The sequence below is a fragment of the Eretmochelys imbricata genome, chromosome 3, assembly GCF_965152235.1.
Source record: "Eretmochelys imbricata isolate rEreImb1 chromosome 3, rEreImb1.hap1, whole genome shotgun sequence".
Taxonomy (NCBI): Eukaryota; Metazoa; Chordata; order Testudines; family Cheloniidae; genus Eretmochelys; species Eretmochelys imbricata.
This window is the reverse complement of record NC_135574.1, coordinates 116141008-116167815: the sequence shown is the minus strand read 5'-3', so window position 1 is coordinate 116167815 and position 26808 is coordinate 116141008. Positions and strand designations below refer to the sequence as shown.

Below are 26808 nucleotides of genomic sequence, written 5' to 3'. Positions count from 1 at the left end.
ATGAGAAAAAGGCAGCAGTCACAAAATGAAGGAACATCTGCCGTGTCTCAAGCACCTGGAAACCAAAGGCCCAACAACACATGTTGCTTTTGTTGGTGCTGTTGTTGCAGCTGCTCATGGTATGTCCCGTAGTGTACTTGGTATCATATCCAACACAGGTAAACAAAGAGAGTGAAAACTGCCAGTTGCTGGGAATGTATGGAATTCTCTGAGAGTCGCACTGCTGAAAGTCAGACTTTATTTTTCGACACAAGAATTTTATTAAATAGTTCTCTGCTCTTTCTGGACCGCTTGTGTTACAGATGAGGGAGTGGGCATTGAAAATACGACTTTGATTTTGCCCCCTCTCCAAAGTTACTATCATAAAATGAGGAAGTAGCAGGTGTAAAACTCAGATGGGCAGATGATCTTGAAAATGTCTTAATTTTACATTTAAGACACTCTTGTTTCAGTTTGTATTTTTTAGTATTTAAATTGTTCCCTCTAAACTATAAGAAATGTTTCAGAACACTTTGTCTTTGCATTCATTGGGCGGTAAATGGGCAGAAATGAGAACTATATAGAGCTGCAGCAATTTAGTTGTTCAATTAATAAATTGTTAACTAAATTCTCTAGTCTGAGAACATTAAAAAAATGGATTTCCACTGTGATCTTTCAACTAGCAAAAAGCACTATTTTAGCAGGGAAAGTCATTGCTACTCAGCTATTCTTAAAGGAACACTTGGATTGCGGAGTTTGAAGCTTAAGTCTATGAAATAACTTCAGTTAATCATTTCGCTGCGCTGTATGTATAAGGTGTCTGTTGCCGTAATATAGAAGGCTCCAATTTATATACATGCTTAACTTTACGCACATGGCTAGTCCTAATGTAGCATAAAGCTACTCTCAGAATTGTTCAGGGCCTATGCAAAGATATAGTCATCTGAGTGTTTTTGGAGTGGCCATTCTGTGTACATCTCTCCGATTTTACACTTAAGTCAGCCATTTGCTCCTTTTCCTGCATCTAAAAATGCACATCAGAGGGTACCAAATATCACAATGGCACAGCCTCTTCTGAACCTCTTCCCTGCCACGTCCTCCTCTCTGCCACAGGAGCAGGAACAGAACAGCACAAACTTCCAGCTCTCACAGAACCAGAGGATCCATGGGAACAAGAAAGAGTGAGTGAGGACATGCTATTAGGAAGCTATCCTGCTTCTTGCTATATGCTCACTCCATACAACACAGAGAGGCTTGAAGGCTCAAATGTGAAGACAAGCACTGAGCTGCCTCTGCTCTCCTCTGGCCTGTGTAAAGGGTATGCGGGGCCATAAGTATCAACTTTGCTTATGGATCTTTATAGGCTGCACTGGGATAGATATTTGAATAATCAGTTCTCCTCACACATCCTTAGAGCTTTGTTTCCCTTGGAGAGCCTTCAGGGTAGTATGCAGTTCCCATACATTTGAACAGCTTGTGCATAGTCAATTGAGATATGATCCATCATTGCATTACAATGTTGGGTGTACTCTCAACTGCTTTTGTAGAAGTGTTTATTGCTGATCATATCCTGACATTTTTTCTGAATGTGGACTTGACTGTGCATGAAGAACTGGGTAAGCCTAGTTTCCATCTTAAAAGTAAAGTCTAACAGGCTAGCTTGAGGGATGTAGTGGAAATGCCATTGCTTGTGATTCTTAAAACTAACCTGAACAATATAATGGTGAAAATAAATCCTGCACGGGCAGAATGATGACCTAATGGGTCTCCCATCTCTAACTTCTGAATCTGTGATTGAAGCCCAAAGAAGGTGTGGGAGGGGTTGAGGGGGAGTCATTTCTGAAAGGCAATTTTGGCCCTTTTAGAACTTGAGTCAAAATGAAATATTTGTTTTGGTGTGGAATTTGTCTTGTGAGCTTGTTTATGGCTACAAGGAGCCAGCATGCTACTTTCTTTCTCTCACTCACTGTCTCTAATAGCTTTTATATATATATAAAAAGCCTACATGAGAAACCTGACTTGCTGATTATGGTTGCAGGCAAGAAATTCTCTGGAGCCATATTATGCAGGAAGTCATATTAGATTATCATAACAGACTATGCTGGCCTTAAACCTACCCAGACTCTCCCCAGTTCCATCAGTTCTTATATCTGGAGTATTATGAATCTCACCAGATGGCTTTATGGAGACGTTGTTGGGTTCATTACTGGTGACAATGCTCTAATAGAACCTGCCAGTACTGATGCTGTTGGCTATTTCCAGCTCTGCCAGCAACATGTGTGACGTTAGACAATTCAGATCGCTTACCCTCTCTGTGCCTCAATCTCCTTGCTGTTAAAAAATAAGTACAATACTTGCCCACCTCGGAGCATGGCTTGCGCAGCTTATAATGAATGCTTTCACTTTTGTCAATAACAAGGCTGTATCTGTTCAAGGTGCTAGTTCATTAGCTGACAGCTCTGGACAAGTCATTACAGTTCTAAAAATATCCTAGCGAGTCATGTGATATTTCAGTTTTCTTTCATTCCACCCAGTGTTAAAGTCAAATGAGGATTAAGACTCTGTTTACATAGCAACTTAGTCAAATACCCACACCTTTGTTTGTGGAAATAATATCTTTCCTAATAGAGAACTTGTTAGCAGCATTAGGTCTTTATTCAGAAAGCTATTCCGTGTACCTTCTGAGAATGATTAGTTATGTTGTGGGTTATATTTTTTAAACTATGTATTTTTTAAATAAGTGGCACCTGTTAATTTTGGAAGCTATTTCCAATAGCACTGGAAGTCTAGTGGTAGTAAGCATTAGCAATTTAAAGGGTGCTGGTCATAGGGGCAGGAATTAGAGGTGCGGGGAGTGCTGAAGCACCCCCAGGGCTCTGCTCCTGGCCCCGCCCAGGGCTCCACGCCCAGCTGCTGGCCCCCTGCCCGGGGCTCCACTTCTGGCCACTGGCCCCATGCTGCCCCCAGCTGTGGCCTCAGCCCCCTTGCCCCTATCTGCATCCTCCCCTCCCGGAGCCATGGCCCCACTCCTGGCCCCAGCTCTGGGGGCCTGGGGCGCAGACAGGGTAAAGAGGGGCATGAGGTAAAAAGTTTGGGGACCATTGCTTTACAGTTAGCTGACTCTCTGCACCCCCACTATAAAAAGTGTTCCAGCACCATTGGTGTGGGTTGTCAATGCTGGCTGTTACAGGGAGAGGTGGGAGAGAAACTGTCCCTTTCTGTTAACCATTTCACTCCAAGTAAAAACACATTCCTAGAGTGCAAGGCTGGAATGGACCACTGTGATCATCTAGTTTCGCTTCCTGTGTAATACAGGCCATAGAACTTCCCCAAAATAATTCCTCTTGAACTTGAGCATCTCTTAAAAAAAAAAATCCAATGTTGATTTGAAAATTGCCAGTGATGGAGAATCCAGCACAACCCTTGGTAAATAGTTCCAGTGGTTAATTATTCTCACTGTTAAAAATGTGTGCTTTATTTCCATTCTGAATTTGTCTAGCTTCAGCTTCCAGCCATTGGATCGTATTATACCTGTCTCTGCTAGATTAAAGAGCCTACCATTAAACATCTATACCCCATGTAGATACTTGCAGACTGTAACCAAGTCACCCCTTACCTCCTTGAATCTACCACTGGAAGGTATCTTTTCTAATCATTTAAGCCCCCTGCATTCCCAGGACTCTTCTCAGAACCTCCTCTAACCTACCAACATCCTTTGGTTGTGGACACCAGCAATGGACACAGTATTCCACCAGCAGTAGCACCAGTGCCCAACAGAGGTAAGATAAGCTCTCCGCTTCTACTTGGAGTTCCCCTGTTTATGCATCCAAGGATTGCATTAGCCCTTTTGGCCACAGTGTCTCACTGGGAGCTCATGTACCACTGATTTTGTCCAACGTGACTCCCAAGTCTCTTTCAGTCACTCTTTCACCTCCATCATGTAAGTACGGTCTATGTTCTTTCACTCTAGATGGATGCATTTACAGTTAGCCATATTCAAATGTGTAGTTTGCTTACATAGAGCTTACCAGGCAATCCAGATCGCTCTGTATCAGTGACCTGTCCTCTGAAATATTTACCACTCTCAATTTTTGTGTCATCTGCAACCTTTAGCAGTGGTGATTTTATGTTTTCTTCCAGGTCACTGATAAAAATTTTAAATAGTGCAGGGCCAAGAACTGATCCCTGGGGGATCCCACTAGAAGTAAACCCACTCGATGATGATTTCCCATTTACAATTGCATTTTGAGAGCTATCAGCTAGCCAATTTTTAAACTATTTAACATGCACCACGTTAATTTGGTGTTTGTTGTAATTTTTTAATAAAAATGTTGCACAGTACCCAGTCAAACGCCTTGCAGAAGTCTAAGTATATTACATCACCATGGTTACTTTTATCAACTGAACTTGTAATATCATTAAAAAAATACCAAGTTAGTTTGACAAGACCCACTTCATATAAAACAATGTTGATTGGCACCAGCTCTATTACCCTCCTTTACTCTATTAATCGAGTCCCATATCAGCCACTCCATTATCTTGCCCCGGATCGATGTCAGACTGACGAGCCTATAATTACCAAGTATCCCATTTACCCTTCACAATATAGGTGCAACATTCGTTTTTTTTCCTGTCTTTTGGAATTTCCCCAGTGTTCCAAGACTTAGTGAAAATCAACATTAGTGGTCCAACGAGATCCTCAGCCAACGCTTTTTAAAATTCTTGGATGCAAGTTACCTAGGTGCGATTATTTTAAAATGTCTAACATTAGTAGCTGCTGTTTAATGTCCTCCAGAGTTACTATTGGATTGGAAAGAATCTTATCCTATGATATGACTACATCTTCTGTTTTTCCCCCAAATACGCAACATAAATATTTATTGAACAATTCTGCCTTTTCGGTATTATTATTGATAATTCTACCATTTCCATCTAATAATGGACCAATACAATTGTTAAGATTCTTTCAGTTCACAATATACTTAAAAAACTCCTTCTTATTGTCATTAATTCTGCTGGCCATCAAATTCTCCTTGTATCTCTTTGATTCCCATATGAATTTTCTACAATTCCTGGCTTCTGATTTACATTCATTACTACCAACTTCCCCTTTCATCCATTTGTTATATACATATATATGTAATTGAGTTGTTTGGTTGGTTGGTTGATCACTGCATTTGCTTCTCCTCTAAACCAGTTAGGTGTTTTTAACCAGTATGACTTTCTTCCTTGATTGTGGAATTATAGCTTTTGGGGCATCTAATAAAGTGTTCTTGAATAATTCACAATTATCACACACACTTTTTCTGGTTTAAATTCTTCCTCTAAGTTTATTTCTCTCATAATTAATTTCAGCTTTGTGAAATTGGCCATTTTAAAGTCCCAAATGTATATAATTAGTTTGGACTTTATTCTTTTTGCACATTAGAAATGTGATCAAATTATGATCATTTGTACCTAAACTACCATTAATGTTTGGTTCTGTAATCAATTTCTCTTTCTCTGTCAAGACAAGGTCTAATATAGAAATCACAGATGTTGGCTACAAAGCTTTTTGAGTTAGGAAATAGTCATCTATAATACTCAGAAATTCCAAGGATGTTTTAATACTGGCAGCATGAGATCCCCATATGTTACTCAAATTGAAATCCCACCTCCCCAATCACTCAGCTTTTTTCCCCTATGCTTGATAGTTAGGTGCGCAAGCAGGCGGTCATCCTGTTCCCTAGCGTGATTTGATGGTCTGTAACAGACACCAATTACTATCCTATCTTGTGCTTTATCTGTTAGGATATTGATCCATAAGCATTCAAGAACATTTTCTTCTGAGTTAGCAATGACTTGGAAACAGATGATGCCACTTTTGACATAGTGTCGTTCCTCCTCTTGATCCTTTTACCCACTTGATCCTTCCTAAAGCGGTTAAAATGGATGGCTATAACATTCCAGTCATGTGACTCATCCCTCTAGGTTTTGGTGAAACTACCTTGATCAAACTTATGTTCATAAATGAGCAATTCCTCTCGTTTGCTATCCAGGCTCTTAATACTGGTGTGAACATAATTAAAAAATTTATTCTCTTCATATCCTTTGGTTCCTTGATTAATTTTGTTCTCAACTCTCATTTTTGTGCTAATTGAGCGCTCATACCTTTCTGCCTTTTACCGTCCCCTTTTATTGTTAATTTAACACCCTCCTGACTATCTAGCCAGCCTGTCCCCAAGGAGATTGGTCCACCTTCTATGGGGAGACGGGACTGTATAGTTTGGATGGCCTCCACCTCAGCAGGAGGGGAAACCAATGTTCCACAAAACCAAAACTCTCCACCCTACACCACTTACCTAGCCAGTGGTTCACTTCCAGAATCTTCTGCCTTCTGTCTTCATTCACTCACAGGACAGGAAGGATCTCCCTGAAGATTGCTTGAATATGATTTTTCTTCAGCACCCTTCCCTGAAGTCATCTGTTGCCTGAAGTCATCCGAGATGTACTGTCATTAGTGCTGATAAGAACCATCACAAATGGATCCTTTCCCATCAACTTCAAAAGCTCATCCAATCTTAGAGTGATATCTCGTGTCTTGGCTCCATGAAAAGAACACATCATCCTAGTGCATGCCTGTCTCTTGCAGAATGTTCATTTGATTCTTCTTAGTATAGAATCCCCAGCAAGGATAGTCTGTCTTCTTGGATAGTTAAAGGTTCTTTGTGGGCAAACTTGCTGTGTTGTCAAATGTACAGTAGCTAGAATGTCTTAATGCTCTATGGAATGGTGGTAGCACAGCAAGAAACCTGGAGAACCAGAAATGAAAGGCTTAGCCAACATAAACCACTTCATTTGTTCGACTGGCCCTAGAGATGCAAAACTTACAACAAGTAAAGACTGAGGATGATTAACTTACCCTGTCAGGAGATTAACTTTTTTGGTGTTGCCTCCACGCTGTGGGAACTGCATGCCTAGCTCTTATACTAACTAATCATTTTTAGCCATAGTTGGCAGTTAGGGTATTGGATCCTTATATGCCAACAAATACACATACTCGTTACATACCTACTTTCTTTAACAGTCCCTTGTTTCCACTTAACACCTAGCAGAGCAGTCACAGAGCCAACTCCTTTCTGTCATGTTAGTATAAATATTTGTAAATTGCATAGTTCAAAACATTATAAATCTGAACACATATACGGAAGTTAGCTGTCTTTCTACTTTTAGTTGGTTTCTGCTGAGGTTTTACCCAAGTTGGCAGGTGCATCTAAAGGATTTTAAAAGGTGTTCCTCGTGAATTTAGCAGGACAACTTGCACCTTTGAAAGATACTCTGCCAAAGTATGATGTCTGCAAATCCCTCTTCAACACCAAAACCAAAAGATTTGGTCCAAGATCTGCTCCTGCAAGAGAACCTGGTAACATGAGTTTGGGAGACCTTCTAAGATGGCTTCCCCAGGAAAGAGTAAGCTAGCCACAAAGCCATCCTTGGTCCTGAAGCCTGATACAAATTCCCAGGCTGAAAGGCCTTATCTGTTTTTTAAAGCGTTCATTCAAACAGCTTCTGAAGGTATCTCCCGAACCCTCCTCTTCTGGAAATTGGAAAGGCACCACTCATGTCAACATTTCTGACTTTGGAGATTTAGAATGGAAAAGAAATTTGGACACTACTCATTTTATTACATTACTCCATTTTAGGGGTGGGAGGGGAAAGGGGAGAAGTCGATTTTTTTAAAAAAATGTTGAATAGAAATTGTTCCATTTCAAACCCTGCTAAACAAACTCAGAATAGTTCATAGTTCTTTTTTTCCATTTTTTGATCAGGTCTAATACCTTGATGGAAACATCACCTTTCTTCCATGGGAATTAATTCATTCTAGGTCACAATGGGCTTAGCTGGTTCAGTTCATGCCTCTTACCTCCATGGGCCAGTCTTGTTAGATCTGTGTCAGAGTAACTATAAGGGAGTGCACCTGAGCTTCCCTTCTCAAGCAAAATTCCCAATGAAACCAGTAAAATCTGAATAAAACTCACAATCTGGGCCTAATTCTCACACTATGCAGAAAATGTTCTTGTGCAGACAATATTCTAAATTATCTTCTCTTTGGATCCATTAACTCAAAGGAGAGTGAGTTTGGGGGGGGGGGGGCGGAGGGTGAGTAAACCTGGATTTGTGCTGGAAATGGCCCAACTTGATTATCATACACATTGTAAGGAAAGTGATCACTTTAGATAAGCTATTACCAGCAGGAGAGTGGGGTGGGAGGAGGTATTGTTTCATGGTCTCTGTGTATATAATGTCTTCTGCAGTTTCTACAGTATGCATCCGATGAAGTGAGCTGCAGCTCACGAAAGCTTATGCTCAAATAAATTGGTTAGTCTCTAAGGTGCCACAAGTACTCCTTTTCTTTTTGTGAATACAGACTAACACGGCTGTTACTCTGAAACCTGTCAAAGTTTCTAGGTCACTAGACAGAGCTGCCTAGCAAACATTCTCTTTTTGCATCACAAGACTTGGGGGACAGGGCAGAGATTTAACTACTTGAAACACCTGAAAACTGGCCCCACTCAAGGTTCTTCAAACTACTTAAAATGGGAAAACTGAACTTTCAGCATTTGGACAACCAAAAAGAAGACATTATGACTGTTAGAGTACTCTTTTCGTGCCTTAATTGGTTAAATTAATGGTACTTAAGCAATACTCCAAACACTTGTCCTAAGAAAGAAAGAAAGAAAGAAAGAAAGAAAGCTGGTACCACAACAGGGTACAGGGTACCACAAAGGGAAACAGCAGAGGGGGGAAAAACATGTATAATCCTAGAGTGTAACATTAAAAATAAACATGCTCACTCTTCAATCATCATTCGGCAGGGGCAAGGATTTTTCCTTCTGATTTTACTGGAGCCTTATGAAGATTTAGTGCTTGTAACAGGGCTAGAAACAGGTGGCTCTGTACACACTGTTTACACAACTCTCCTAGGGCATCGCAATCTGCCTTGCAAACCTTTGGACCTGGGCCCTGCCTGATATACTGTGCCAGAATGTGTTCTGGTTTAATGAGAAGGGCAAACTTCCAGCAATTAGTAGCCTGAGATTAACAAACACTTCTCATGTGTGATTTAAGCAAGAGAGAGATCTGGGCTGAAGAACTTCAAAGATAACACCCAAGAAAATGACAGATCATTGCCCAGCACCTTATTGTCACTTACACCAGTGCAATGTGGGTGTAAAATGGTACTATTCTGACTGGTAGTACTTCATACCCACTCTGTTCTTGTGTAAATGATTACACAAGGTAGGGATGGGTGTTCACTTGGGTACCAAGTGCATTACTTAACTACTTAAGTAACTATTCCACCATAACTTCAGAACAAGAGTGAGTTATTTGATTTGGGGTTTTTTTGGGGGGGGGGTCCTGCCACGGGTGGACTTTCTGTCACCAGGACAGATGAGCAAAGCTGTGTTGCTGGAAAAGAAACTGGAGAGCTAGGGCACCTGAGTCCTGCTCACATTGCAGTTCGTGTGAATTTCAGGGGGTAGGAGTGTTGGCCCCATGTCAGTCCAGAACATATTGTGAAGAAGCTTTGTCTTCTCCTTTCACATCTGACTTTTATATAGCTACACAAAGATGCATTGACTTTAGACCCTGGAAAAAACACAAAACTGCTGCAAGGGGAGAGGCTTAACATAGGCCTAAGTTGAAAATAAAATGGGAACTAGGACACTCTGTATGGTACCTTAAAGGAGCAAGGGGAATTTTTGTAAGTTTTCCATTTTATTCAACAGTGGCATATAACAGGACATTAAATATTTAAGTTTTATCAGGAGAAATTCTTATCCAAATAAGACACTGGTTCCTAACTGAAAGGGAAGAGGTACTGGCTCCAGTCAATTTGTTAGCAGCATAGCTTCAAACTGGTAAAGGTTTATCATGTAACTATGTATTATTCCAAATCGGTTTAAAATGTCAGTTGAAACAGGAATAAATGTCTAGGGCTTTTAAATAAAAAATGAGGATAGATCATGGAAATGAGTCTTTGTAGGCTAACTCCTAGTAGATAAAACCCAGAAGATGAAGAATCTTCTGTTAAAAGTAGGCCAGTCACTCATCAAGGCAGAAAAAAGGAGATGACAGTCTTATCTAGTCATCTTAATATGATTCAAAAATACAAACGCGTGGCCAGATGGCAGCATTCGTGATTATAAACTAGGTACTGGTACTACCCCCCTCCGTTGGGTGCCCTCAACTCCCTTTGACATCTCTGTGTTGGGAGCACATGCTGGCTCAAAGACTGGGCTCTTCGCTCTATGGAAAATTTGAAAAATAGCAATTAAAGTCCATTGTGAAACAGTGCAAACTTCTCTCTATATCCATACAGACTTCTGTGATGATCACAACCCAGCAGTGTGTTTAAAAATAAATAAAAAATGAACGGTTGAATGAAAATGAAGGGGTAACATCCCTAATTTGCCTTGAAAAGAGTATAGGCAGGTGTATAAACACTCATACTTAACTCTGCCAATGCACCTCAGTCCTAAATAGCAACACCTCTGCTTTTATCCGGTCTTGAACCTCTCTGTCTTGCTAGAGACTATCTGTACTAAATTGTGTGGTGGCTATTTTATATGCTCCTCTCTGTAGGTGACCTACGGGAGGTTTCAATATGTATCTCTGGAAGTGGAAGACTGAAAGTCTGTCTTAACCATTTAATCTGTTATTTCAAAATCATAACAAAATAGAATGCAATGCTGTGCAAAATCAGTTTAATCCTATTTATTAAGGAAGTATATTCTTCAATATCATAATAGGAATCTTTATAAAAAACATAGACTCCCTAAGCCAAAAACTTAATAATGCTTTTGAATAAAACTATGAGAGCTTAGCAGGAACATTCCTGTCATATCTCCCCATTGTGAAAGAAGCAACAAGAGAGTAACAAGCTGGTGGCCTTAGCAAAGCTAACTCTCGTCATGCGCTTGGCAACTTGCTAATGGGCTCCAATTCTCCACTGCCTTATTCCTTGGATAGTCACTCACCCTGTGCAAAGCAAATGTAAGTGGCTATACAAAGTGTAAGGCAGCAGAGCCCTGAGACCCAGTGTGCACTTGTTGGAATAGCATTGGAATCACTAAAGTCACCTGCCAAAAGACTACTCCAAACCACTCTGATGGTGAAGCTTCTGTTCACTTCGTGTCCCTTTAAATTAGTATCCTTTCTAGTTCTCTGGGTCCTAGACGACAGGTGCCTTTGTGCCTTTCAAATATACTAATCACTTGTAGAATAGCTGCAGTCAGTACTAAGGTCTCTGGGGCATGTCTAGAAACTACACATACCCACTGCACGCAACAGAATATAAAGAGCAACAATATTTTGAAGGAAGAAATGAAACTGACAGGGAGACAAGTGGACTGATTTGGTGAGTTGGTGGGACAGGGATCAGAGTACGGTAAGGGCACCCCAAGGCCAGTATTTGCCTACGGCATGAACCAGAGGCCAGCCCTGCTGTAGTGAAATAGAACCAGAATAATTCCATTAAAAATCAGTGATAAGAGGATTTAGCACACCAGATTGCGGTAGTGGATTTCTTAAAGTGCACTCGACATTTGAGACTAAAATAGGATGCTTTTTCTGAGAGAAGACTAAAAGTTTCCAAAATATTGATTTAATAGCTTCTGCTGTAAATACCATATGAAAGCAGTGTGATTTCTTTATGATTGAGGTCCGTTGAAAATTTTTTCCTTCCATCAGTGTTCACTATGAAATTCTGGGAGGAGAAAGACAACTAGGAAATAAGCAGGGTTTAGTAAAGCCCCCTTGTGGACAGTGTTGTATCACTAGACCTTTTAAAATGATTGTGTGCTTTTGTATGTCCTCAAGTTCACACTTGTCATCAATGACCTCAAAATGTATCTCCCACCATTACCCAGGAGAAACAGGTATTTCTTAATTTAAATTTTGTTAAAATAGCTCCCAAACTGTACCATTTAACTCAAATCTTTCTCTATAAACATGATCATAGTGACTGTAAATTACCTGAAAAAGACTAAACTCTCAATCTGAATTTTTATTAAAGCTAATGTTAAAATTATATAATGCACAGGTTGAGGGAATTGCATTGGTACATCTGGGTATAGGGCTTAAATTATTCAAAAGTACAAAGTGTGCTTTAAAAATCATAAAATACATATAGTACATAATCAACAATAACCCAAACGTAGATTGATAAATTTAATTATACAGTTTAGGTGTCAGCATCCAAATATTAGGATACATCAGTCATGAAAAGTTTTACAGAGAGTTGGTTGTAGAAAGCAAATATAGCAATGAGTGGAGATTGTCCCTCAGTCATTGAACATTTAGGACTGGTTGTCCCTCAGTAAATACAGTACATCAGAGAAGTATTTATCTACGTATTGCCCTTAGCCAGAAGTCCAAGAAGTAATAATATACTGGCACATATGGAAAAACAACATCAAAACCTGAAAATAAGTGCATATTTCTAAGTAGAACAAACTATTAGGATGCTGTACCACATCGGCACCTAGGCTCATACCTGACAGCATGGTACCAAGTTGAGTGTAGAGGTGCCATACTACAGAGAAAGGGGTCCCTTCTCCACATCTTTGGCTATCTTGGCAGCAGAGAGATTCCAGAGCACATTCAGAGCTGAGGTGGGAAGAGACAGAATTTCAGAGTTTTGATCAAAGTTCCTTAGTAAAATACAGTCTAATACTACGGCTGCTAACTGTAGCTTGGTGCATAATGTTTGCTGTGTCTGCCTCCATGGCAGCAGCACCACCAGCATCTAATGACATCTTCATGGATTTGAGATGCTGAGAGTATGAAAGGCTCCACTTAAAACCAGATTTTCTTATAATATAAATATCTGTTATCTAAGTAGGAAAATGCATATGAATGTACAGAGCAATATATTCTTCCCTACACTCTTATTAAACTCATATTCTATAGAAGTACATAGATTGTATACTGCAATAACAAATATATGGTACCAACACGACTTCATATTAAAACTAAAACACTGTCTAAATCAAGGAAATTCACAATAAAGGCTAAAACTCTCTCCTCTATTAATTCCATTGTAACTAGTTTATTGAAAGACTTGCAGAATCTCATGCAAGACCACATTACCCCTCCCTACCCCCAGGTTTAGGAAGACAATTCAACAAAACTTCTTGCTTTTGTGGGTTCTGTTAGGGTGAGGAGGTATCCAATAGAGATTATACTTCAGTTTGACATGTAGAAATAAAAGGCATGATCCTACTCTCCTTGAAGCCAATTGACAATCTCTCACTATCCTCAATGGGAAGAGAAGAGTAAGTCAAATTATATTTGAGAGCTTGCTCAGGGAACATGAGCCAAAACTAATTGCATGCTAATACAATGAAACCTGCCTCAAGCTACCTGCTAGGTTTTGCCTAGTAGGAGGTGACCATTAAAGTTTATAAAACTTTTCTAAAAATCATGGAGACTCTTAACTGCATGCTGAAGACTGCCTTGCCTGTTCATGGTGATGTGCATGTTCATGCATATTTCACTGTCTGAATTGCTGTCTTCTAGCAGGTGGCCAACAAGCCTTTTTGAATAATACACTAGTGATTGTGGAAGACAAAACATATATGTACAAAACTACAACAAGCCACAGACCCAAGTGATCATGGACATCAGTGTTTGGCCCTTGAATGTACATTAAAGGGTAGTATCCTGACTGGTAACCTCATGTTAAGAGGGAAGAAGCTGAACAGCTTAAATATATAACCTGTAAAGAGACCTTCCTGAGAAGAATTAAGCAAAAATAACTGATCAGGAGTGAAATACATGACACTTTGTTTTAAAAAATGCTTTGCTCAGCTGTCCTCCTAGTGAGTGAGTGAAGTTTCCTAGTTTAGTTTTCAGACTATTAAAATCCAGCAGATTTTTTTGCAGTCTCCAGAGCAGCAACTACAGGAAGAGACTCGCTCAGCCCAGGATGGTACATGCACAGTCTGGTCAGCAAGTGGGATCTGTCAGGAGCTGGCTCATGCTCAGTGCAGATAGGCCCTCCAGAAAATTAAGCTGCTGAACTCTTAACAAGTCTTTACTGAGCATGTCTGAACTTAAATTTTCAGAGGCTCACAATTTGCCCCAAAGGGGGCATATTTTCAGAATGCAAAAGGCACATCCCTGACACCAGAGGAATTTCCGACCATCAACAACCCACTAAACTTCTAGTTCCTGTTTCAACGTACCGAGGTGCCAGAGCTTCTCAGTGAAACGATTGTAGGATTTTTTTTTAACATGGGCAAATATATATTTTCCCCTGTAATTGTTTGGGGAAACTGTTTTTTGCTGAAACTTTCCAGGAAAAGTCAGTGTGAGGCAGACACTCAGAATGGAAAACTTCAGCTCGAATGGTTAAAGTTTACAAAGTTATAAGCAACTGAAAACAGGGGCAGGTTCTGAGAAGTATCTCTACATGCATCACCTAGATTAGAAGAGAATGTGAACTGCTCTAACATGAGCTTTCTGAAGCTGGCACCAGAGTAGCTGCACCATACAGAGTTCTAAAAAACCACGTGGTGCACGATACAGAGAGTTGGCATTCAGCTGCTGCAGGCTTCAGCAGTCCCATAAAAGCCAGCATGAGGATTTAATACTGCAGAGCCCAAAGTGCATGCATGAACTAACTTTAATTTCTAAATCTTGCTTAGAAACCTCTCTATACCCATAACCCTCTATACCCAAAAAACTAGCACTGGGTACCAATTCTTATGAAGTTCAAATAAACATGGAGTCTCTAGGTCTTGGGAACTGAGACAAGCCAAAAAAGTTCAGAAAATATTAAATGAATTAAACCTAATACTGGTATTCTCCTTATGGCCTCTCACTTTCAAAAGCAAAATATCTATCACTGTATAAGATTGAGTGTGTGAAATTTCAAGCAGATAAGTTTATTTCTGGCGAAGATCAATAGGGAGGTAGGAGAGAGGTTTATTGACAAGCTAGGTTCTGTAAACATAGCTTGGAGGTTGCTTGGCTGTATCATTCATAGTTATACAACTTTGTCAATGGATTTTACTAGTATTTCAGTGATCTTTTCATATAATAGAGCAACATTGTCATGCTTCTCTGCTCCTAAATAAACATTGTCCTGCCCAGTTTTCACTAGCCTATGGCTCAAAACTTCCAGCTGACTTACAAGTAAGGTGCCAGACAACGTATTAATTCTCTTTTCTACTGTATAAAAAAAAAAGCCAATAGTCATCTGCTCATATGCACTGCAATATCATGGCACTACATTAATCTCTAGCTCCAGTGGCTTCAGAATCTGGCCCCTAGTCACTTGTGAGATGTATTCAGTTTTGTCTCGATTTGGGGATGACCATTCCATCGCTACTGCTTGCTACAGGGCATAGTTCTTAGTCTCCCTGCCAATGCAGGAACTAGTAACTAACTGGAGGACAAAGGTCTCCATCTGGAAGCTGAGACTAGAAAAAATGAAACTAGAAATAAGGTGCAATATTTTAAACAGTGAGGGTAACTAACCATTGGAGAAACATAGCAAGGGTAGTGGTGTATTCTCTATTACTGTGATTTTTGTAATTAAAAGTGGATGTTTTTTCCAACAGATATACTCTAGTTCAACCACAGCTATTGGACTTGAAGTGGAAATTAATTCAGGGCCTGTGTTTTACAGGAGGTCAGACTAGATGATCACAATGGTCCCGTCTGTCTTTAAAATATATATATCTATGACCTTACCGTCTTTTTTTCCCAGTCTCTTAATTCTGTGATAATTAGACTTCCCAGCAGCAGGAAGTGTCTGTGAATACTATGAATTTTAACCCCAGAGAAACAGACACTACCTGAGAACAAACAGGTTACAGAGAAACATGTCAGAATGTCTGTCTGCCCCCAGTAAGTTTAGCCGAGAATATACATTATTCTTGATACTGAATGTATACAACACTGATTTCTAGTTTTCGGGTTAAATTCTGTCCTTGGATGCATGTAAGTTCCATCAGCTTCATCTGGTCCTTAGGCCGCAGTGAGGATAAATTTCTTGTTTATGTTACAGCAGTGTCCAGAGGTCCCACCAAGATCAGGGTCTCATTTTGCTACTCATACAGATGCATAGTAAGAGACAGCCCCTGCCATGAAAAGCCTACAATCTAAACATACAACACAAAGGATGAGATGGAAACAGGTGCAGAGAGGTGATAGGATTTTGCGCCAGGTTGCAGAACTGGGAATAAAATACGAATTTCTTGACACTCCAGTGCTTTTCCCACTAGACCAGTGGTGGGCAACCTGCTTTCCATCAGGGTAATCTGATTGAGGGCCATGAGACATTTTGCTGACATTGACCATCCACAGGCACGTCCCCCCGCAGCTCCCAGTGGCCACGGATCACCGTTCCCAGCCAATGGGAGCTGTGGGATGCGGCGGCCAGCACGTCCCTGAGGCCCGCCGCTTCACGCAGCTCCCATTGGCCAGGAACAGCGAACCACAGCCACTGGGAGCTGCGCGGGGCCGTGCCTATGGGTGGTCAACATCAGCAAAATGTCTTGTGGTCCACAATCAGATTGCCCTGGTGGGCTGCATGCGGCCCATAGGCCACAGGTTGCCCACCATGGCACTAGACAATGCTCTCTTAGTTTGACGTCTACTTTCCATATACTCTGCAGCATACTGAATGACACCAGGGAAAGGGTTTTAATAACTTCCTTATTTTATGTTGATAGAGGTATAGAATGTGCATTGATGGGTATGTAGTGATTTCAAAAATACCTTAACTGTTTGGAGATGATAACTGAGATCATGCATGTATAAATACTAATTGATGACAGCCATGAATGGGCAGGACATCAGCCTAATCACCTGGTTACAATAACATAGTAACAGTGTTCTTAGTTACACCTGTGTAAATCTGAAAAATATAGAGCTCCTGTCCCAGTTACTGCTCTGATAAATAACAGCTTTGGTGTCTAGGTTCCTATTTCTTTTTTGTACTCACTACCCTATTCATTTTTTTCCAACTTCAGTAGCCAGTCCTGATTCTCATACTTCAGCAGAAGCTTTGCATGAGCAAAGCAAGCAGCATTTGACCCCAAATATCTACTTAAACTAAGTACAATCTTATACCTCTCGGCTGAGAAACCTAGAGCCCCATTTAAAACCTGGGGTGTGGGTGGTTTGGAGTGGCTCAGCCCTGAGGCAGCTGAAGAGCTCAGTGCAGTTTAACTACTGCTCACATCGCAAAAGAAAAAAGACAGGTCATTTCCTTCTCTTTGGGCTGAATTTTCCTCGTCTTACCCATCACGCGCGCGCGCTCCCATTAAAATTGCATGAATACGATGAGTAGGATGTGGTGAATCATAATGCTTTAACTATTTTTAAAAAACTGTTTGCAATCATAAATTAATAAGGGCTTGATGTACCTAGCAAGCAGGATTATGTCTGTGATGCAAAGCTGTATTGTCCCCGGGGGAGCTTTGGGAAGGATTGTGCCTTGGGTACAATCCCTCACAGAAGCACAAAACAGAGCACATCTGTTATACGATCCTTTTGTGCTTCCACCCTACACCAATCAGTGGAGTTCTCTGGGAGCTGCCAGTTGCCTTTCTGTATCTCCTCCATGGAGTGACTTGTGACCACAGGGGCACTGAAGTCCCTGGGATCTAGAGGAGTGTAGGGGCCATGACAGAGGGAGGGAAGCTTCTTGTGACATCTTCTCCCCCCCCCCCAATAAACCTTTGTGCTCTAACCAGGTACAAACTAACCCCAAGCAGTTACACGTGTGGACTTAAAGATTACAAGATGTAAAAAGTGGATGGTCCATATTCTGTTCTTGTTCTATACAAGGAACTCCCATTGGCTTTGGTGGGTGCTCCCTTTATAGAATGACAGGAAATGGGTCAAAAGGAGATGGAAAAGGCTTTTTACCTGCCAACCCCAGAGTTCAGGATGTGTTGTTTCTCCTGCAGCAGTTGATGACATCCTAACACCTTAAGCAGCACAGGAGCTGCATTCCTACGCTGTAACAGGGGAAGCAGAACCAAGGGCCTGAACTCAGGTCTTGGCAGGTAAGTGAAGAAGCAACTGATTTCAAGCAGCTTTGTTTGAAAGTGTATATCTTTGTAATGTTTAAGTCTTAATATGTAATCTGCAATATTTGGAATTTTGTATTTTGGATTTTTAAAAGAGCCCTTGAGTTCACTTATAAGCGCTGCCAAACTGATGATAAAAGTGTTGATCACGCACCTGAGTGAAGAAGGGGTGGAGGGAAACCTTATTTACAGTTAGAGTGACTCAGAGTTGGATTTCTCTTTCAGTGTGAATGGAAGGTACTCAATTCAGTCGAAGAGGGAGAAACTTTTTTATTTAAACTTTTTATACATGCAGCTACATAAGATGATCAGGGGCATTGTGGATATTTGATATTCAAAATCTGAGCTACATTGGTTGGTTTTTTTTCCATTGGACAAACTGTTCATGTGGTATGTTCCAGTTCCCAAGCCTAACTCTTACAATCAGATTTCCCATGCAAATATTGATGCCATTCAAAATTTGCTTCCTGTAAGCATCTTCCAGTATTCAATTCATTGTTTCTGTAAATGTTCCTGCTCGAAATTTCACCTGCTAGTATGTTCATAGAAAGCAAAGAAAAATGAAGCAAATGAGATTCAAAACAGGAACAAATATTTGAAGATTTTTTTTTACATTTTCATCTAGCTTTGAAGATGTATTTATTTATTTATTTTAGAAAAGGAAAGTCATTCTTCTCTCAGCTCCTAGTTACAGAAGGCTAACGGAAGTCTTTCTACTGAAAAACCGATACGTTTTATCGGTTTGAAAAACTAATAGTACTTGGCATATGGACAAAAGGGCTTACCACTTAATGAAGTGTGATCCATTTAGCTCACTATTTGCTAAGTTGGCAATACATTAAAAATAAAAGTCAGTTTTCAAAGTAATGTGTCCAGGAGTCCTCACAAATTTGGTTAAAGAGGAAAGGATTCCTATGGGACAGCTACATGCTAAATCTTATAATTGAAACCACACAACATAATCTTAATGTAGGGGAAATCTTGTTCCTCAAAGAATGAATGAATCCCCAGCATTGCTGGGGCATTTTTATAAGTGCCCAATAAAGTCTCTCTCCCTTTTCTTTTTTTTTCTTCCTTTCCTCTTACTTGTTACCAGTATTATTCTGACTCCACTTAGGGCAATCTTTCCAAAAGTGACCTCTAAATTTATGCCAGTCTTTGGGAGCACAACTATGAACTTATAGTAAATTGCATATGGAAATAGCATCTTCACCTCCTAGTCTGAGTTCTGGGGCATGCAAAAATTTGTGACCAAAAAACTCTCCCAAAACTGGGTTCATATTTAGAAGCTGGAGTGAAATCACTTTGGAAAACATAGCCCTAAATATATACATACCCCATTCATTGGAGCATTGCTACAGTCATTATTTTAAATTAACTTTCTCTAGACAAAATAAAGTGTTGTACTACATTGCAGCCTCACTGTTAGGAATGAAGATAGAGGGGACAATGCAGGACGGCCAACACATACAACCAAAATGGAGAGTATCCAAGTCATAGAGGAATGGTAAGTTTCTCACGTTAAGTCTTCCAGTGCTCACAATAGTTATCCAGTAAATCAAATGTCTGTATTTCTAACTCAACTGTAAGTAATATCAGAACCTCACTTGATCTGAGGCTTCTAGGAACTTATCTGATGTTCCCTTCTTAAATCTTTGGATAAAAGGCAGTAAAATCGGACATGACGATGAAATGCGAGTAAAGGCATTCCGAGTCCTATCTTACCTACAAAAATAATTGTTTAAATAATGGTTGTGAAATATTGTTGCCCAAACATGTGGGGAGGAGAGAAGATGGGAGTGGAGGAACTGTCACTACATATTTTCTGGCCCTCCTTCCATATACACAAATTCAAGGGTTATGCAGTTGCTGCTCCAACTTGGAGTGCAACTGCTGCTGTTCCAAGACCTTGGGGAGCGGGAATTTTTCTCCTTCTCTCTGCAAAATTCCCTAGCATCCAGCTGAGTTATTTGGAATAGATGCTGAAGCAAGGATTTTAGCTTTAACTTACTGAACTTGAGATTCTGCTTATTATTCTCTTCTTAAATTAATGTAACTCTGGGGCATAGTGCCATCTTGCTCAAATATCTTCACCAGACTGTAATATTCACGAAGCAAGGAGTGTCCAGTTTTAGAGCAATGAGTTAATGGTTACAAAAAAGGAACGTAATGGATGAAACCAGATTCAATGCCCTACTCAATCCCTAAAGTCTGAATAAATTCCAGACTCTCTATCCTACTTCTACCTGTTTCTGTACTTCCTGGAAGTGCTGTCTTGTGGACACTGCATGTATCCATGCCACAAACTCCTTTAGCTTTAGTGGAGTTGCTTCTTATTTTCACCATTCTGAGAAGAGAATCCTGGCCTCTGAGTCCAAGAAATTATCGCTGACTGACAAAACAGAAAATATGGAGTCTGTATTGGTTAATTAAAAAGTTATACCCATTTTGCTCAGGATAGCTTTCTGGAAGTATAAATATTAAATAACTTATGTATCCTGTATTGCTTGTAAAATAAAGGTTGAGTAAATGGATTTGAGCATGAGACATATGGTTGAATACTGCTTATTGTGTGACACGTATACTCAAAAGCTCTTAAACACTGGAACTTTCAGAGGCTTCCATCGTGCAGGAAGGACAGAATGAGTACCCAGTATTAAATTTAACTAAATTTAATAGTAGTTAAATAACTTGAACGACTTAACCCTCAAGTTTATAATTTATATATTAAACAATGTAGTCTTCTGATCTCCTATCCAGTGCTTAAAGTGTAACAAACTGGGAATAGCTTTCTTCTAAAGGTGGGAATGGTTTGGGTTTTTTTCCCCTTCTTCTGTATCCAATTTTGCCAGTAGCATCTGGTGTTACCCATCAAATCGTGTACTAATAGATTATCGTTCAGATCTGTAGCACCAAACAAAGGGAAGCTTACCAACTCTTAGGTACTAGAGACATATGCTAATTTAAAATATCTCTCAATTGGTATTTTGTTGGGCCTCATTAGTATGCCCTTGGCTGTCAAGGACCTCTTTGTTCTTCTCAGCCCTGCTGAACCAAATAATGCAGATGCACCTGATTGTCGTAGCGTCTTCAGAAGCAAGCAGTGACATCAGATGTCACCTAAACCAGCCTTGAAAGAGAATCCATTATCAACCATTCAGAATCCAATCTCCTTTAAGTACAGAGGCAGTAATTAAATTCTGTTGTGTCTTTGCAGTATGTCACTTTATTCTTGAGTTTTATGGATAACAAATAACATTAGCAAAAAATCAATAGAAAACCAGGGTACCCTGCCTCTTAAAATAAGACAAATTTAATTGCTATTGGGATTATGAATACAGAGGTGAACACAGTGCAAAACTTTATAGTTATGACTGAAGCCCCATTGCTTTCATAGTTCTTGACTACAGTGTAACTGAGGAGAATTTGGCCCAATGTATGTAAACACTGTTACAAAAACAGAAGCATATTCTAATGATACTTTCTTTTTGCAGCCAAAACCCTACTGCAGATGAAATTATGTCTTGGGCTCAGAATTTTGACAAGATGATGAAAACACCAGCTGGTAGGAACCTTTTCAGAGAGTTTCTTCGAACAGAGTACAGCGAAGAGAACCTGCTTTTCTGGCTTGCGTGTGAAGACCTAAAGAAGGAACAGAACAAGAAAGTTATTGAAGAAAAGGCGAGGCTTATATATGAAGATTATATTTCTATACTTTCACCAAAAGAGGTAAAGCTGGAAATACTGAACTTTCATTTGCTGTAATCAAGGATGGCAGGGCTACAGGTTCATGTGGTGGGGTCAGAAAACATACCTGACGTGCTAGATCAGACAGATTCTTCACACTGAGGCTCTCCAGCCAATGAAAAGGGGCCAGAGTTGGGGTTGGGGGCATTTGGTACCATTCACTCCAGCTTCTCAAATCTCTGGGTAAAGAAGCAAGGCTCAGTGATCACAAGGCCAGCAGTGGTATGTTGTTCTCTGCTTTTGTAGTGGAAAATTCCTTTTAGAGATAGGGAGTAAGCCAGGGAAGAAGGCTTGAGGAGATGGTGCCAATTAACAACTGTGACATCCCATACCTGGTGTTTAATTGGAAATGGAGCCATGGGACATGTTCATGAATAATCTCTAATAATACTTAAAAAGTTGTGTGTGGAGTGATGTCCTGCAATCATTGTTGGGGTTTGTTTGTTTTTTCTCAATATTTTAGATAAATGCTTGGATCATGTCAAGTACAATAAGTTCCTTTACTTTCCCTACACTTTGAACAAGATCCTCCGCTTTTGTAAACCATTCTAGCTCTAAGTCAATGGAGCTATATTGATTTATACCAGCTGAGGACTCAGCCCTATACATTTATCCTCCAAGATGGTTTCTAGAGGTAATTGCTTCCATTGTCATTATCTTGCCTTTCTTCTGTCTTGTAGTATGTTATGTTGCTTTTGAGTGATACGACTGTCAGTATAGTAAGCTAATAATGTTTTTCTCTTTCACTTATTAATACTCAGATGGCTTTCTAAGCCATCATGTAGCCCATAGCTCTCTCCAGCTTTTAGGTCTGCTGTAGCATTTGAGTTTCATCATGCTTAATAGCTCAAAAGTGGTGACAAATTTCATGCTCAGTGTACATAAAGTTTTCCATGCAGATGCCCTTCAGTTTCAATGGCTATCCCAAATCATCTCCTGTCATTACTGTAGATCTTAAGAGGCAAGCAGGGGACCTCTTGAAATCACTTAGATGGGGCATGTGGGCTGGGAACCTTTGCCCCAGCTACTATGCATCCTTTTCCCTATGCTGCTATGGGTTTGTCTGAACTATAGCTGTTTACAAATCACTTTAGTGCAAAGGTTGTGTAGACCAGTGTGAAGTTCCCCTGGTGTTATCTGGACCGGTAATCTGCTAGGTCACACCAATCCTCGACTCTGGGAGCCAGACTTACCCTACTCTGCTGTGAGAACCCCCCACTGCTGAGCTGTTCACGCACAGCCTCTGGCATGAAAGCTGCTTGGATTGTGCAACTGAATAACACTAACCAATATCTCTGGTCCCAGACACAACCCTAGGAACCTCTGTCTTGCATTGTCCAGTTATGCCCACTTGCTGATGCAAACTTATATGAGTTTGTCAATTTAACAAAGAAATTGATATGTACCAGGCTTGTTATCCCAACAGGAGTCTCTGACACACTTCAAACCAAACGCACTGTTTCAGGTAGAATAAACAAACAAATTTGTTAACTACAAAAGATAGATTTTAAGTGATTATATGCCAAAACACAACAAAATGGATTTGGTCAAATGAAATAAAAGCAAAACGCATTCTAAGCTGATCTTAACTCTTTCAGTGCCCTTACATACTTAGCATCTCACCACAGGCTGGCTGTTTGCTCTTCAGCCAGGCTCTCCCCTTTGATCAGCACTTCAGTCGCTTGGTGGTGACGTCTGTAGATGGAGGTGGAAGAGAAAGGAAGAGCATGGCAAACGTCTCTCCCTTTTATCATGTTCTTTCTTCCCTCTTGGCTTTGTCCCTTCCCCCTCCCCTCCACTTCGGGATCAGGTGAGCATTACCTCATCATCGTCCCTGACTGACCAAGGGAAGGGGGGTGACTCCCTTGAGAGTCCAACAGATCCTTTGTTGCTGCATAGGCCAGTGTCCTTTGTTCCTGTGAGGCTGGGCTGAGTTCGTCCCATACATGCCCTGATGAGGTGTGAACTGCCCCTCTGTTCCTGGAGAGTTTTGCCTGGGCTTGTTTTAAGCCAGGAGGACACATTTTCAGCCTCATAACTATATACATGAAATTACAACCTATAATATTACAATAACAACAATGCTCAGTGCATCATGAGCCTTCTGAAGACACCCAACATGACAAACTTTGCATTGGATACCACACAATCATATGAATGTGGAGGTGCAGGGTGTTCCCCCAAGATACAGAGTGTCACAGCCAGCAATCAGTTATCCATATAAACTGCAGTCATCTTTGCCTGCACACTTTACAGGGTGATTGAGAAAATTCTAGACAAACTAGACTACAGGTGTGAAAGGTGACTCTTTTTTAAAATTCTATAAACTCAACCAATTTTCACCAGAACACTCACCAGCAAATATCTTCAATAAGGACTACTTGATGCCACTTTCTCTAACAAAGAGGATTAATCTGCTAGCTGCATAAAATGAGACCCTAATGCTGTTAACTTCATGCACTCAAAGGCAAATCACCCAAAGGAAAATCACTTAAAGCTAAGAATTTCAGGTCTAGGATAGAGAAGTACAGTTGGTCAGGAGTTGAAATCTGCCCCAAGCAAATTCCAAGGCTGCAATACTGCCCTTTGCAGCTGCTTCTTCAGTACTATAATTCAATACACTATCTTGTCTACAGCTTTAGCTATGCATGTTGCATCACACAGTGCTGTGTGCATGACAGGAGAGAGTTCACAACAGCCATTTATATGAAAGTACATAGTAAACAAGACAAAATATTCTCCAGAGTAAATAAATTAAGTAATAGGAAAAACTTGCTGGCATACATAGGAATCTGATATTTGCAGTTAAGCTGGCATCATAATAGTGCCTTGTGATTAACAAATGATTAGACTATAGAATGCCTCTTGGAGAAGAGGACTTACTCTATACAAAGATTAAGCCAATCAAGATGTATTAGACTATTATGACAATAGTACAAGCACACAAAAAATGGAAAAAATACAAGGTGCTACATGTAGCTCGTAAGGCTGTACAGAAAACTTGCTTACTGTCTGAACTATACCAGTATTGTATTTGGTAATATATTTAAAGACTTTATTGCAGTGCATATGCAATATTCATTCCTGATTTTTTTTAATGCTTAACCATACACCTTTAACGGCCTTCTAACATCAGGGTGTCGCTGCTGCTTTTGGGTTTATATGGACTAAATATATTTGGACAATATAATTTTTTTTTAATATGGGTAAAGTGCAGATATATAGAGCCAGATCCTCAGCTGATCTAAATAGCATAGGTCCGTTGAAGTTCATTGCGTGGCTCAAATAGAAGGATCAAAGCAACGAATTGTTCTTGGCTCTTCCATATCCATGCTCTATCTTTTTTCTCCACAACTAATATTTTCCTAACTGGACCCATTTAGTTTTCCCTATTGTAGCCATATTTTATTTAATCTGATATGAATCTTGTGTTTTACTAGAACATCAGGGGCAATGTGCCTCTGTCCTTCCTAGCTGTCAGAGTTCATTACAAAAGGAATATGTCAGAAATTCAAGTGGAAATTGCAAAATTGCTACCAAGTTAAATATGAATATAAAATTGCCTAAAAGAGGAAATTACCAGAATCTAAAAGGCCTTGAACAGAAGAAAAAAAATGAGACTTAAGACTAATAGCAACATTAGCACAACAATAAAAAAAAACAAAACACTTTTGGCAATTTGTGACTAGTAAGTATAGTGTCAAAAATAAAACAAAAAAATCCAACAACCATGGTACAGTAAGCAGAAAATTTCAGAAGACTGAACAAAAGCTACTAGGAGAAAGCATTTCAGCCACTTAATGAGTCATCCAGTATTTCCAAGGATGAATATCTTTAAGTTTGGAAAAACTAAGTAAAATGATCAATGTAAAATGAAATATATATGGAGAGATCCATGTTAATGTATAGCTTTAACTGCCCTGCATTTTTGCTGTGAGATATGGCATCTTTGTCTCATAATGCCTCATGTGAACACAAACAGCAGGGCAAATCAAAATGTGTTTGGTAGGCTTAGATTGTAGTTTTACTCAGACTTGTATAAAATTGACTTTTGAAGAAGCCGAGTACACAAAAAATATAACTGACAAAAGGAAACTTAGCTCTTGGTGCGCTGTAGATTTTTTTTTTTTTTTGGAAGATCTATGAAATATAGATATTTATATGGCCCTTTCCAAATCTGTTGTTTAACAGACATCTCTTTCTATTCTCTTCAGGTTAGTCTTGACTCTCGGGTGCGAGAAGTGATCAACAGAAACTTGTTGGATCCTAGTCCACACATGTATGAAGATGCCCAACTTCAGATATACACCTTAATGCACAGAGACTCTTTCCCAAGGTTTTTGAACTCTCAGATGTACAAGTCTCTCATCGAAAGTACTGTAGGCTCTACTTCTGAAGCTTAGTTCTAATTTTTGGATGAAATAATTTGGGTTTTTTTGTGGTGGGTGGGAGGGAATAAAAGTAGTTTAATAACATCTGGCGCTGAGTTCCTGGAGAACTACAGTTTAGCACTACTCAGGCTACTGTGAAGAAAACAAATACATATTGTGGTCTCTGTCTACATTTTTACCAAGGTCCTCCTTGCTTGAGTTTGCGGGGGAGGGGAACGATGGATTTGCCAAAAATACGTTTGTTTCACACTCCTTTCACTTAACTGCAGTCAAGATTGCAATGATGTATTTGTAGTTTTATGAACAGTCTCCTTGTGTATCCTCACACTGCATGTGCAAGATAAAATTGCTTCACATACCAATTATTTGTTGCAATATTTAATTCAATAACATAAATTATATCTGTATTTAAGAACTTTTTTGTGCAATACAGTCTTATGGTACATAGAAATAATTGCAGCAAACCAGGAAGGGGCTTGCATTTTTTTTTTTAACATCACTAACACAGAAAAAAGCCAATTTTTCACATGTAGCATTATTCAACATGCTCTACTGAGTACAATACACTGACTTCTTGAAGCCAACATTTCTGTATAGGA

The 26808-nt window shown here is 39.8% G+C and overlaps 1 protein-coding gene across 1 annotated transcript; it reads left to right on the top strand.

The window, feature by feature from the left end:
- RGS17 (regulator of G protein signaling 17) lies at positions 1–26221 on the top strand. Its single transcript, XM_077811799.1, has 4 exons — positions 1–119; positions 19489–19578; positions 21566–21800; positions 26033–26221. The coding sequence occupies exons 1-4, from the start codon at positions 1–3 to the stop codon at positions 26219–26221; spliced, it is 633 nt and encodes a 210-aa protein (XP_077667925.1).
- Positions 26222–26808: the final 587 nt, after the last annotated feature.

What these genes read in the sequence shown, in the direction of transcription:
- RGS17 (XM_077811799.1), top strand. Translation starts at nt 1, where the DNA reads ATGAGAAAAAGGCAGCAGTCACAAAATGAAGGAACATCTGCCGTGTCT. An exon ending in ATCCAAGTCATAGAGGAATG is followed by an intron (nt 19,579 to 21,565) that starts GTAAGTTTCTCA and finishes TTCTTTTTGCAG; the next exon opens with CCAAAACCCTACTGCAGATG. An exon ending in CTATACTTTCACCAAAAGAG is followed by an intron (nt 21,801 to 26,032) that starts GTAAAGCTGGAA and finishes TATTCTCTTCAG; the next exon opens with GTTAGTCTTGACTCTCGGGT.